The 13,749-nt window shown below is 43.6% G+C and overlaps 1 protein-coding gene across 1 annotated transcript in view; it reads left to right on the top strand.

Moving 5' to 3' along the window:
• Window positions 1–13,749, top strand: part of LOC108568234 — a 111,608-nt gene that overhangs the window by 81,892 nt on the left and 15,967 nt on the right. The window contains 32 exon segments of the mRNA XM_017929198.1: window positions 7–324; window positions 388–1,083; window positions 1,145–1,450; window positions 1,516–1,833; window positions 1,902–2,228; window positions 2,293–2,610; window positions 2,674–3,009; window positions 3,066–3,371; window positions 3,427–4,437; window positions 4,493–4,810; window positions 4,869–5,201; window positions 5,265–5,570; window positions 5,626–5,931; window positions 5,992–6,630; window positions 6,691–7,008; window positions 7,073–7,408; window positions 7,465–8,076; window positions 8,133–8,456; window positions 8,516–8,836; window positions 8,896–9,213; window positions 9,273–9,608; window positions 9,664–9,969; window positions 10,030–10,335; window positions 10,398–10,718; window positions 10,901–11,221; window positions 11,277–11,594; window positions 11,657–11,992; window positions 12,050–12,355; window positions 12,411–12,716; window positions 12,777–13,094; window positions 13,155–13,478; window positions 13,535–13,749. The exon segment at window positions 13,535–13,749 is cut by the window's right edge and continues 53 nt beyond it. Coding sequence (XP_017784687.1) covers window positions 7–324; window positions 388–1,083; window positions 1,145–1,450; window positions 1,516–1,833; window positions 1,902–2,228; window positions 2,293–2,610; window positions 2,674–3,009; window positions 3,066–3,371; window positions 3,427–4,437; window positions 4,493–4,810; window positions 4,869–5,201; window positions 5,265–5,570; window positions 5,626–5,931; window positions 5,992–6,630; window positions 6,691–7,008; window positions 7,073–7,408; window positions 7,465–8,076; window positions 8,133–8,456; window positions 8,516–8,836; window positions 8,896–9,213; window positions 9,273–9,608; window positions 9,664–9,969; window positions 10,030–10,335; window positions 10,398–10,718; window positions 10,901–11,221; window positions 11,277–11,594; window positions 11,657–11,992; window positions 12,050–12,355; window positions 12,411–12,716; window positions 12,777–13,094; window positions 13,155–13,478; window positions 13,535–13,749 — 11,780 coding nt within the window.

The raw sequence follows: 13,749 nt of genomic DNA, 5'->3' as shown, positions 1-13,749 counted from the left end.
TTTTAGCTGTAATCGAAGATACGCCAAAAAATCCTTGTAATCCCTCACCTTGTGGACCAAACTCTCAATGCAGAGAGGTCAACGGACAAGCCGTTTGCTCTTGTTTGCCTGAATACATTGGTGCCCCACCAGGTTGTAGACCTGAATGCACGGTCAGCTCTGAATGTCCTCAGAATAATGCATGTGTCAATCAGAAATGTAAAGACCCATGCCCTGGAACTTGCGGATTGAGTGCCAAATGCCAAGTAATCAATCACAGTCCGATTTGTTCTTGCAATCCAGGACACACAGGTGATCCTTTCACCAGATGCTACACAATACCACGTAAGCCATCGCAATATGTCCCAAACCCAGCAGATTTTCTATTATATATCAACAAATTTCTAGCACCCATTGCTGATCCGATCCCACGGCCAGTTCTCAACCCATGCGAACCAACCCCATGTGGCCCATTCTCGCAATGCAGAGACATCGGTGGTAGCCCATCTTGCTCATGCTTGGCCAATTACATTGGAAGCCCACCAAATTGCAGACCTGAATGTACTATCAACTCAGAATGCTCAAGCAATCTGGCTTGCATCAGAGAGAAGTGTAGAGATCCGTGTCCTGGTTCATGTGGAGCGAACGCTCAGTGTTCTGTTATCAATCATACACCAATTTGCACTTGCCCTGAAAGATACACAGGTGATCCATTCACGAATTGTTTCCCGAAACCACCACCACGTAAGATTTTCTTTCAAAAATTGAGAGAACGTGTCTCATTAAAAAAAATTTTAGCACCCGAACCAATTGCAACAGATCCATGCAACCCATCACCTTGCGGCTCCAATGCTCAATGCAGAGATGGTGTTTGCACTTGCCTTCCAGAATACCAAGGAGATCCATACAGAGGCTGTAGACCTGAGTGTGTCTTAAACTCTGATTGTAACAGAAACCAAGCTTGCATCAGAAATAAATGCAAAGATCCATGTCCAGGAACTTGCGGCACAAATGCACAATGCAACGTGGTCAACCATATTCCCATGTGTTCTTGCCTTCCAGGATTCACTGGAAACGCTTTCGTGCTTTGTTCACCGGTTCAAAGTATGATTTAACAAATTTGATAAATATCATCCTCCCTATTATTAAATTTTAAATATTCTAGTTCCTATCAAGACACACCCTTGCAATCCATCGCCTTGCGGACCGAACTCTCAATGCAGAGAAATCAATGGTCAAGCTGTATGCAGCTGTGTACCAGGTTACATTGGAGCCCCACCAACCTGCAGACCTGAATGTGTTACAAGCACTGAATGTTCCCTCAATCAAGCTTGCGTTAATCAAAAATGTATAGATCCTTGTCCAGGAACATGCGGAATTTCCGCCCACTGCCAAGTCGTAAACCACAACCCAATATGTAGTTGTCCTTCTAGTTTAACAGGAGATCCATTTATTCGTTGTATTGAAATTGGTAATTTACTATTTCCTCGCTAGATAATTTTTACATATTATATATTTCTACTTCTAATCATTCAGCTCATGAGCCCATCGAAGTTGTGAATCCATGCCAACCTTCACCTTGCGGCCTGAACGCCGAATGTCGCGTATCTGGAAATTCACCTTCTTGCTCTTGTCTGCCATCATTCATCGGTGCTCCACCTAATTGCCGGCCAGAATGTGTTTCCAACTCCGAATGTTCATACAATCTAGCCTGTATCAATCAAAAATGCAAAGACCCGTGTCCAGGAACTTGCGGTATTAATGCCGAATGCAGAGTTGTAAGTCACACGCCAAACTGTGCTTGCATAATTGGATATATCGGTGATCCATTCAGAAGTTGTCATATACAACCACGTAAGAAAATTAATTGTTATTCTTTCTGAGAAAACAAAAATTAATTTGGATTTTAATGATAATTTTAGCACCACCAGCACAAGAACACATTGCTCCTTGTTCACCATCACCATGTGGTTCGAACGCCTTATGCAGAGAACACAACGGCGCTGGTGCTTGCAGTTGTTTGCCCGAATATATTGGAAATCCTTACGAAGGATGCCGTCCTGAATGTACTCTAAACTCTGATTGTCCATCCAATAAGGCTTGTATTAGCAACAAGTGCAAAGACCCATGTCCTGGTACTTGTGGACAAAACGCCGATTGTCAAGTTATTAACCACTTGCCTTCTTGCACTTGTCGTCCAGGTTACACTGGAGATCCATTTAGATATTGCTCTTTACCTCCACCAGAACGTAAGATTATTGAACAAAATAATTAACTGTTTAGTCAAATTACTATTGAGTAAAAAAATTGTAGCTGTCGTTCAAGACCCGCCTAAGAATCCATGCCATCCATCACCTTGCGGCCCTAACTCTCAATGCAGGGAGGTCAATGGACAGGCGGTTTGCTCTTGCTTACCTGAATACATCGGTGCCCCTCCAGGTTGTAGACCTGAATGCACTGTCAGCTCTGAATGTCCACAAAATAAGGCTTGTGTAAACCAAAAATGTAAAGATCCTTGTCCTGGAACCTGTGGCTTGAATGCCAAATGTCAAGTGATTAATCACAGTCCAATTTGCTCTTGCAATCCTGGACACACCGGTGATCCTTTCACTAGATGCTATACTTTGCCACGTAAGATGATGTCAAGAATATTCCTCGATCAGCGCATTATTATATTTGTCATATAATTTCTAGCACCAGTTTTTGATCCAATTCCACAAGCTGTTATCAACCCTTGCGAACCTTCCCCATGCGGCCCATTCTCGCAATGCAGAGACATCGGCGGTAGTCCATCTTGCTCTTGCTTGGCCAATTACGTTGGAAGCCCACCAAATTGCAGACCCGAATGTACCATCAACTCTGAATGCTCAAGTAATTTGGCTTGCATCAGAGAGAAGTGCAGAGATCCATGTCCAGGCTCTTGCGGATCAAACGCTCAATGTTCTGTTATTAATCACACACCAATTTGTACTTGCCCAGAAGGATTTACCGGAGATCCATTCACAAATTGTTTCCCGAAACCACCACCACGTAAGATTTATCCTATTTTTTTCTGATGTGGTGTATTCACTTTTTGATTATTTTAGCATCAGATCCAATTATAACCGACCCATGTAATCCATCACCTTGTGGCTCTAATGCTCAATGTAGAGATGGTGTATGCACATGTCTTCCAGAATACCTAGGCGATCCTTATAGAGGTTGCAGACCCGAATGTGTCTTGAACTCCGATTGTAACAGAAACCAAGCTTGTATTAGAAACAAATGTAAAGATCCATGTCCAGGAACGTGTGGCACAAACGCCGAATGCAATGTTGTAAATCACATCCCGATGTGCTCTTGTCTACCAGGACACACAGGAAATGCCTTTGTGATCTGCTCTCGCGTAGAAAGTATATTTATTTGTAATCCCCAGTTTTCGGAAAATTTACCTGTATTTATTTGTAGCCCCAATCAAGAGTAACCCTTGCAACCCATCACCTTGTGGACCAAACTCTCAATGCAGAGAAATCAATGGTCAAGCTGTATGCAGCTGTGTACCAGGTTACATTGGAGCCCCACCTACTTGTAGACCCGAGTGCGTAACTAGCTCTGAATGTTCACTTAGCCAGGCATGTGTTAATCAGAAATGTATTAATCCTTGTCCTGGGACATGCGGAATTGGTGCTCATTGCCAAGTAGTAAATCACAACCCGATCTGCAGTTGTCCTTCTGGTTACACCGGAGATCCATTTATCAGATGTCTCTTTAAACGTAAGACACATATTACTTCCTTAGCAAATATACATTCTCCATCAAATAATTCTCTTGTAGAAGACGAACCTGTTGAAGTGGTGGATCCTTGCCGACCATCACCTTGCGGCTCAAACGCTATATGCCGAGTAATCAACGACTCCCCATCATGCTCTTGTCTACCCGAATTCATTGGAGCCCCACCAAATTGCCGACCCGAATGTGTATCCAACTCTGAATGCGCTCCTAGTTTGGCGTGTATCAATCAGAAATGCAAAGATCCATGTCCTGGCAATTGCGGCCAGAACGCCGAATGCAGAGTAGTTTCTCACACACCAAATTGTGTTTGTATCCAAGGATACGAAGGAAATCCATTTGTTCAATGTAATATCAGACCCGTGGCTGTACCACAGGAGCATGTTTCACCATGTCAGCCCAGTCCCTGTGGCTCTAATGCGGATTGCAAGGTCAGAAATAACGCTGGAGCTTGTACTTGCATCCCTGAGTACATTGGAAATCCGTACGAAGGCTGCAGACCTGAATGTACCCTTAACTCTGATTGTCCATCCAACAAGGCTTGTATTAGTAATAAATGTAAAGACCCATGTCCAGGTACTTGTGGACAGAATGCAGATTGCCAGGTCATAAACCACCTGCCCTCTTGCACCTGTCGCCCTGGTTACACTGGTGATCCATTCAGATACTGCTCTTTACCACCACCAGAACGTAAGATTATTTTCACCTAAATCCGTGCGGTAAAATTTATACGAATTAATTTTAGCCGTTATTCAAGACCCGCCTAAAAACCCATGCCACCCATCACCTTGTGGTCCAAACTCTCAATGCAGAGAAGTTAACGAACAGGCTGTTTGCTCTTGCTTACCTGAATATATCGGTGCTCCTCCAGGTTGTAGACCAGAATGTACAGTCAGCTCTGAATGTCCACAAAATAAGGCTTGTGTTAACCAGAAATGTAAAGATCCATGTCCAGGAACTTGTGGATTGAATGCCAAATGCCACGTGATTAATCACAGTCCAATTTGCTCTTGCAACTATGGACATACTGGCGATCCATTCACTAGATGTTACACAATTCCACGTAAGATAATTATTTTTCATTGTGTTCGTGATAATCATGTGAATTATTTACAATATAGCTCCTGCACCGGTCATCAATCACGAACCAATTAATTCCTGTGTACCGTCCCCATGCGGACCATATTCGCAATGCAGAGATATTGGAGGTAGTCCCTCGTGCTCTTGTCTCACCAATTACATTGGTAGTCCACCTAATTGCAAACCTGAATGCACAATTAACTCGGAATGTCCAAGCAATTTGGCTTGCATGAATGAGAAGTGCAGAGATCCATGTCCAGGTTCTTGCGGAACAAACGCGCAATGTTCTGTAATTAAACACACTCCAATCTGTACGTGTCCCGAAGGTTTCACTGGAGACTCTTTCATAAATTGTTATCCCAAACCACCAGCACGTAAGATTTGTGAAATTCAAAATTCCCTGGTATGCCACTGACACGAGTATTTTAACTTTGTAGCAGTTGAACCCGTTCCAACGGACCCATGCAATCCATCTCCTTGCGGATCAAATGCCCAATGTAGAGATGGTATTTGCACGTGCATTGCTGATTACCAAGGAGATCCGTATAGAGGTTGCAGACCGGAATGCGTTTTGAACTCTGATTGTAATAGAAATCAAGCATGCATCAGAAATAAATGCAAAGACCCATGTCCAGGAACTTGCGGCACAAACGCGGAATGCAATGTCGTTAATCACATCCCAATGTGTTCTTGTCTTCCAGGACATACAGGAAACGCTTTCGTCCTCTGCTCGCGCGTAGAAAGTATGTTTATTTTCAATCTCTACGTTTTGGAAAGTTTAAATGAATTTATTTGTAGCCCCAATCAAAACCAACCCTTGCAACCCATCACCTTGCGGTTCAAACTCACAGTGCAGAGAAATAAATGGTCAAGCTGTATGCAGCTGTGTACCAGGTTACATTGGAGCCCCACCAACTTGCAGACCTGAATGTGTTACAAGCTCTGAATGTTCTTTGAATCAAGCTTGTGTTAATCAGAAATGTATAGATCCTTGTCCAGGAACATGCGGAATCGCCGCTCAATGCCAAGTCGTGAATCACAATCCGATTTGCTCTTGTCCTCAGCGACACACCGGTGATCCATTTGTCAGATGCGTTCCTATTCGTAAGACACCTAATTCTTGGCACATACTTAACAATCAATTAACTCTGAATTACATTTTAGGAGATGAACCAATTATACCTGTAAATCCTTGCCAACCATCTCCGTGTGGGCCAAATGCCATTTGCAAGGTTATTAATGAATCACCCTCATGCTCTTGTTTACCTGCGTTCATTGGAGCTCCTCCAAATTGCCGTCCCGAATGCGTTTCCAACTCTGAATGCGCATCCAATTTAGCTTGCATCAATCAAAAATGCAAGGACCCATGTCCTGGCACTTGCGGCCAAAACGCCGAATGCAGAGTCGTTTCTCACACACCAAATTGCGTTTGTATTCAAGGATATGTTGGAAATCCATTCGTAATGTGCAATGTTAAACAAGAACCTTTGCCTATTGAACATATTAGCCCATGTAGTCCCTCACCGTGCGGTGCTAACGCCCTATGCAAGGAGCAAAACCGCGCTGGCTCCTGCATTTGTTTACCGCAGTATATTGGAAATCCATACGAAGGATGCAGACCCGAATGCGTCTTGAACTCTGATTGTCCCTCGAATAAGGCTTGCATTAACAATAAATGCAAAGACCCATGTCCTGGTACTTGCGGACAGAACGCCGACTGCCAAGTAATCAACCACTTGCCCTCTTGCTCTTGCCGTTCTGGATACACCGGTGATCCATTCAGATATTGCTCAATTCCAGAACGTAATATATCTTAATACTCTTAACGTTATTACAGTGTATTTCACTTTTACCAAATTTTAGCTCCGAAACAAGACGAACCCAAGAATCATTGCAATCCTTCACCTTGTGGTCCAAACTCTCAATGCAGAGAGGTCAACGGACAGGCGGTTTGCTCATGCTTACCTGAATATATCGGTACCCCGCCAGGTTGTAGACCGGAATGTACTGTTAGCTCGGAATGTTCACAGAACAAGGCTTGTGTCAATCAGAAATGCGTTGATCCTTGCCCTGGAACTTGCGGTTTGAATGCTAAATGCCAAGTGATCAATCACAGTCCAATTTGCTCATGCAATCCAGGAAACACTGGTGATCCATTTACAAGATGTTACCCAATACCACGTAAGGACTTTACAATTTTTGGTAGTCTTCCCAATATTCATTTTTTTATGTATACGATTTATAGCACCAGTCTCTGATCCTCCGACAATTACTTTTGTTAATCCATGCGTACCATCACCTTGTGGCCCCAACTCACAATGCAGAGATATAGGAGGTAGTCCCTCATGTTCTTGCTTGGTTAATTATATTGGAAGTCCACCAAACTGCCGTCCAGAATGTAGCATCAACTCTGAATGTTCCAGTAATTTGGCTTGTATTAGAGAAAAGTGTAGAGACCCATGTCCAGGATCATGCGGATCGAATGCTCAATGTTCCGTCATTAACCATACTCCTATTTGCACTTGCCCAGAAGGATTTACAGGAGATCCATTCACAAATTGCTTCCCGAAACCTCCACCTCGTAAGATTCTATTTGATCTCTCTTAAGTTAGTTTATTTATAACTTATTTATTTTAGCGTCTGATCCAGTTGTAAGTGATCCATGCAATCCATCGCCTTGCGGCTCCAACGCCCAATGCAGTGATGGTATATGCACTTGCCTACCAGAATACCAAGGCGATCCTTACAGAGGTTGTAGACCTGAATGTGTCTTAAATTCTGATTGTAATAGGAACCAAGCTTGTATTAGAAACAAATGCAAAGACCCATGTCCAGGAACATGCGGTACAAACGCCGAATGCAATGTCGTTAATCATATTCCGATGTGTTCTTGTCTACCAAAACACACCGGAAACGCATTCGTCGCTTGTTATCCAGTGCAGACCCCTGTTAACGTCAACCCTTGCAATCCTTCACCTTGTGGACCAAACTCTCAATGTAGGGAAATTAATGGTCAAGCTGTTTGTAGTTGTGTACCAGGTTATATTGGTTCCCCCCCTACTTGCAGACCTGAGTGTGTAACAAGTTCTGAATGTCCTTTGAGCCAAGCCTGCGTCAATCAGAAATGTATAGATCCTTGTCCTGGAACTTGCGGACTATTGGCACAATGCCAAGTTGTAAACCATAATCCAATCTGCACCTGCCCGAGCAGCTTAACCGGCGATCCTTTTGTCAGATGTACACCAATAAGTAAGATGTTTAATGCAAGTCTTGGTATAATAATGTTCTAATTGGAACAATTTTAGTTGAAGAGGTTATTCAGCAAACACCTACGGATCCATGCAATCCATCGCCTTGCGGTCCAAACTCGCAGTGCAAACCGATCAACGATTCTCCATCGTGCTCTTGTTTACCGCAATTCATTGGAGCTCCACCGAATTGCCGACCTGAATGCGTTTCCAACTCTGAATGCGCTTCGAATTTAGCTTGCATCAATCAAAAATGCAAAGACCCATGTCCAGGTGTTTGTGGACAGAACGCAGAGTGCAGAGTAGTTTCTCATACACCAAACTGCGTGTGCATAAACGGTTACATTGGCAATCCATTTTCTTACTGTTCCATGCAACAACGTAAAAAATCTTTGAAATTTTCCGTGAATGTTTTTCTATCTTGATTTTTTTTTTCTCAGCTCTTCCTGTGGTAGAACATAAAACGCCATGTGCTCCTTCACCATGCGGAGCAAATGCTGTCTGTCGTGAACAGAATGGTGCAGGCTCTTGCAGTTGCTTACCAGAGTATATTGGAAATCCCTACGAAGGTTGTAGACCTGAATGCACACTGAACTCTGATTGTCCCTCCAACAAGGCTTGTATAAGCAATAAGTGCAAAGACCCATGTCCAGGAACTTGCGGACAGAACGCTGATTGTCAAGTCATCAATCACTTGCCCTCTTGCACCTGTCACCCTGGTTACACTGGAGATCCATTCAGATATTGCTCCATTCCAGAACGTAAGCTTTCTAAATCTTTAGCAAAGCTATCACTTTAATATGTTACTTACGAATTATAGCACCCAAACAAGATGAACCTAAGAATCCTTGCCATCCCTCGCCTTGCGGACCAAATTCTCAATGCAGAGAGGTCAATGGACAAGCAGTTTGCTCTTGCTTACCAGAATATATCGGTGCCCCACCAGGTTGTAGACCAGAATGTACAGTCAGCTCTGAATGTCCACAAAATAAGGCTTGCATCAACCAGAAATGTGTTGATCCTTGCCCTGGAACATGTGGATTAAATGCAAAATGTCAAGTTATTAATCATAGTCCAATTTGCTCCTGCAACAATGAACATACTGGTGATCCTTTCACCAGATGCTACCCACTGCCACGTAAGAAACCGGAAATAATTATGTGTTGGCAAAATATTTATTTTATTTGTAATTTATAGCACCAGTTGCCGATCCCATTCCACAACCAATTCTTAACCCATGCGTGCCTTCACCTTGTGGCCCCAACTCACAATGCAGAGATATAGGAGGTAGCCCCTCATGTTCTTGCTTAGTTAATTATATTGGAAGTCCACCAAATTGCCGTCCAGAATGTAGCATCAACTCTGAGTGTTCAAGTAATTTGGCTTGCATTCGAGAAAAGTGCAGAGATCCTTGCCCAGGTTCATGCGGAGCGAACGCTCAATGTTCTGTAATCAATCATACTCCAATTTGCACTTGTCCTGAAGGATACACAGGTGATCCATTCACTAGTTGCTTCCCCAAACCACCACCACGTAAGAATCTCTTATAAACTCCAGAGAATATGTCTCCTATTTACAATATTTTTAGCACCTGAACCAGTTGCAACAGACCCATGTAATCCATCGCCTTGTGGCTCTAACGCCCAATGCAGAGATGGTGTTTGCTCCTGTCTTGCAGAATATCAGGGAGATCCATACAGAGGTTGCAGACCGGAGTGCGTCTTGAACTCCGATTGCAATAGAAACCAAGCATGCATCAGAAACAAATGCAAAGATCCATGTCCAGGAACTTGCGGCACAAATGCCGAATGCAATGTAGTAAATCATATCCCGATGTGCTCTTGTTTGCCTGGACACACCGGAAACGCTTTCGTCCTTTGCTCACGTGTCGAAAGTATGTTAAATTTACATCCATCAACGTGGATATACCTTAAATCAAATTCTATCATTTCAGCTCCAATTAAAACAAACCCTTGCAATCCATCACCTTGTGGCCCGAACTCTCAATGCAGAGAGATTAATGGTCAAGCTGTATGCAGCTGCGTCCCTGGTTACATTGGTGCACCACCAACTTGCAGACCCGAATGCGTTACAAGCTCTGAATGTCCATTAAATCAAGCTTGTGTCAATCAAAAATGCATAGACCCTTGCCCTGGAACTTGCGGAATAGGCGCCCACTGTCAAATTGTGAACCACAATCCGATTTGCAGTTGCCCCTCTGGTTTCTCCGGAGACCCATTTATACGTTGCCAACCCATTCGTAAGCCCTCGTCCTTGCCTTGCATTTCACGCTAGATATACTAAGTTACCTTTTTCTTTCAGCTGAGGAAGTTATAAGAGATCCGGTTGATCCTTGTAACCCTACACCTTGCGGCCCTAACTCTCAATGCAAACCAATAAACGATTCCCCATCTTGCTCTTGCATTCCGCAATTCATCGGCGCTCCACCGAATTGCCGACCCGAATGCGTTTCCAACTCGGAATGTTCTTACAATTTGGCTTGTATAAACCAGAAATGCAAAGACCCATGCCCAGGCACTTGCGGTGTAAATGCGGAATGTCGCGTTGTTAGTCACACACCGAACTGCGTTTGCGTCACCGGTTTCATCGGAGATCCGTTCTCCCAATGCGTTTTACCACCAAGTAAGAATTGATTGCTTTTACAACAAATAAATACCCAAATTAAATACAACCATCAACCATAATCGAAAACCATATAACATTAAAACAAACAAAATCATACTCATGGTGTGCGAAATAACCACTTGCTTATCTTCGGTTCAATATAGGGAATGAATATTTTTTTATATAATGAAATCTTTTAGCTCCACCAATCGACGATATACGTAATCCATGCACGCCGTCCCCATGCGGTGCTAATGCCATATGCAAAGAGCAGAACGGTGCCGGCTCTTGCACTTGCTTGACTGAATACATTGGAAATCCTTACGAAGGATGCAGACCCGAGTGCGTTCTCAACTCTGATTGTGCCCCGAATAGAGCTTGCATTAGTAATAAGTGCAAAGACCCATGCCCTGGTACTTGCGGACAGAATGCCGATTGTCAAGTTGTTAATCACTTGCCTTCATGTACCTGTCGCCCTGGTTATACTGGAGATCCATTCAGATATTGCTCGATCCCTGAACGTAAGATCACTAGCCATCACATTTATAATAAATCTTAAATGATCGCGTATTTTAGCTGTTAAAGTGGAAGAACCCAAGAACCCGTGCAATCCCTCACCTTGCGGACCGAACTCTCAATGCAGAGAAGTCAACGGACAAGCGGTTTGCTCTTGCTTACCAGAATACATCGGTTCTCCTCCAGGTTGCAGACCGGAATGTACAGTCAGCTCTGAATGCGCATCTAACAAGGCTTGTATCAATCAGAAATGCACTGATCCTTGTCCGGGAACTTGCGGTTTGAACGCTAAATGCCAAGTTATTAATCACAGCCCAATTTGTTCATGCAACTTTGATCAAACCGGAGATCCATTTACCAGATGTTATTCATTGCCACGTAAGATATTTTTACACGTGGAATGTATGCACATTATGTTAACCCCATTAAATAATTTATAGCACCTATCGCTGATCCTATTGCGCAACCAATCTTGAACCCATGTGTACCATCACCATGTGGACCATACTCTCAATGCAGAGACATTGGCGGTAGTCCTTCATGCTCTTGCCTAGCCACTTATATAGGAAGTCCACCAAACTGCAGACCTGAATGTACCATTAACCCTGAATGCTCAAGCAATTTGGCTTGCATCAGGGAAAGATGCAGAGACCCATGCCCAGGTTCATGTGGAGCGAATGCCCAATGTTCAGTGATCAACCATACCCCAATTTGTACTTGCCCTGAAGGATACACTGGAGATCCATTTACTAATTGCTTCCCCAAACCACCGCCATGTAAGAATTTCATTAATCCTACACCGCGAACAAAAATTTTACTCCATGATATTTCAGCACCTGAACCAATTGAGTCTGACCCATGCAATCCCTCGCCTTGCGGCTCCAACGCCCAATGCAGGGATGGTCTATGCACTTGCCTTCCAGAATACCAAGGAGATCCTTATAGAGGCTGCAGACCAGAATGTGTCTTGAATTCTGATTGTAATAGGAACTTGGCTTGCATCAGGAATAAATGCAAAGATCCATGCCCAGGAACATGCGGCACAAACGCCGAATGCAATGTAGTAAATCACATCCCAATGTGCTCTTGTCTACCAGGACATACAGGAAATGCCTTCGTGCTCTGCTCTCGCGTTGAAAGTATGTTAATTTTTAATCCCCACTTTTTAGAAAATTTACATGAATATATTTGTAGCTCCAATCAAAACTAACCCTTGTAACCCATCACCTTGCGGACCGAACTCTCAATGCAGAGAAATTAATGGTCAAGCAGTTTGCAGCTGCGTACCAGGTTACATTGGAGCCCCACCAACTTGCAGACCTGAATGTGTTACAAGCTCTGAATGTTCTTTGAATCAAGCCTGTGTTAATCAAAAATGTATAGATCCTTGCCCAGGAACATGCGGAATTGCCGCTCAATGCCAAGTCGTGAATCACAATCCGATTTGCTCTTGCCCAGCGCGTCATACCGGCGATCCATTTGTAAGATGCCAGCCAATACGTAAGTTTATCATGAATCACTCGATGAAAAGGAACCCATCTAAAACGAAAACACTTTCAGAAGATGAACCAGTGGTTGTACCTACAAATCCTTGCAATCCATCTCCGTGTGGACCGAACGCTCAATGCAAGCCTATCAACGATTCTCCGTCGTGCTCTTGCCTACCTGAATTTATTGGAGCCCCACCAAATTGCCGCCCCGAATGCGTATCTAACTCTGAATGCTCCTACAATTTAGCATGCATCAATAACAAATGCAAAGACCCATGTCCAGGAATCTGCGGACAGAACGCCGAGTGCAGAGTTGTTTCTCACACGCCTAACTGCGTTTGCATAGAGGGTTATATAGGAGATCCGTTCGGTCTCTGCTACGTTGAACGTACGTTTATCTCAATGGAATGCCACTTACTCGACGCTCACGTAAATTCTCTAATTATAGAAAAACCTGTGGAAGTTGAACGTCCAACGCCTTGCATTCCGTCACCTTGTGGATCACATGCGGTTTGCAAAGAACAGAATAATGCCGGATCTTGCACTTGTATCCCTGAATACATTGGAAATCCCTACGAAGGATGCCGTCCTGAATGTACACTAAACTCAGATTGTCCTTCCAATAAGGCTTGCATTAGTAACAAATGCAAAGATCCATGCCCAGGAACATGCGGACAAAACGCCGATTGTCAAGTAATCAACCACTTGCCATCTTGCACATGTCGCCCTGGTTATACTGGCGATCCATTCAGATATTGCACCATTCCAGAACGTAAGATATAATTTACAATTCGTGTAATAAAATCTGAATTTCATCGGATATTTTAGTACCAAAACAAGAGGAACCTAAGAACCCGTGCAGCCCTTCACCATGTGGACCGAACTCACAATGCAGAGAGGTCAACGGACAAGCGGTTTGCTCTTGCTTGCCCCAATATATCGGTTCTCCTCCTGGTTGTAGACCTGAATGTACAGTTAGCTCCGAATGCGCTTTGAACAAGGCTTGTGTCAACCAGAAATGTATTGATCCTTGTCCTGGAACT

This window comes from Nicrophorus vespilloides, unplaced genomic scaffold (assembly GCF_001412225.1).
Source record: "Nicrophorus vespilloides isolate i.1.1-1 unplaced genomic scaffold, Nicve_v1.0, whole genome shotgun sequence".
Taxonomy (NCBI): Eukaryota; Metazoa; Arthropoda; class Insecta; order Coleoptera; family Silphidae; genus Nicrophorus; species Nicrophorus vespilloides.
This window is presented reverse-complemented; position numbering and strand designations above follow the sequence as displayed.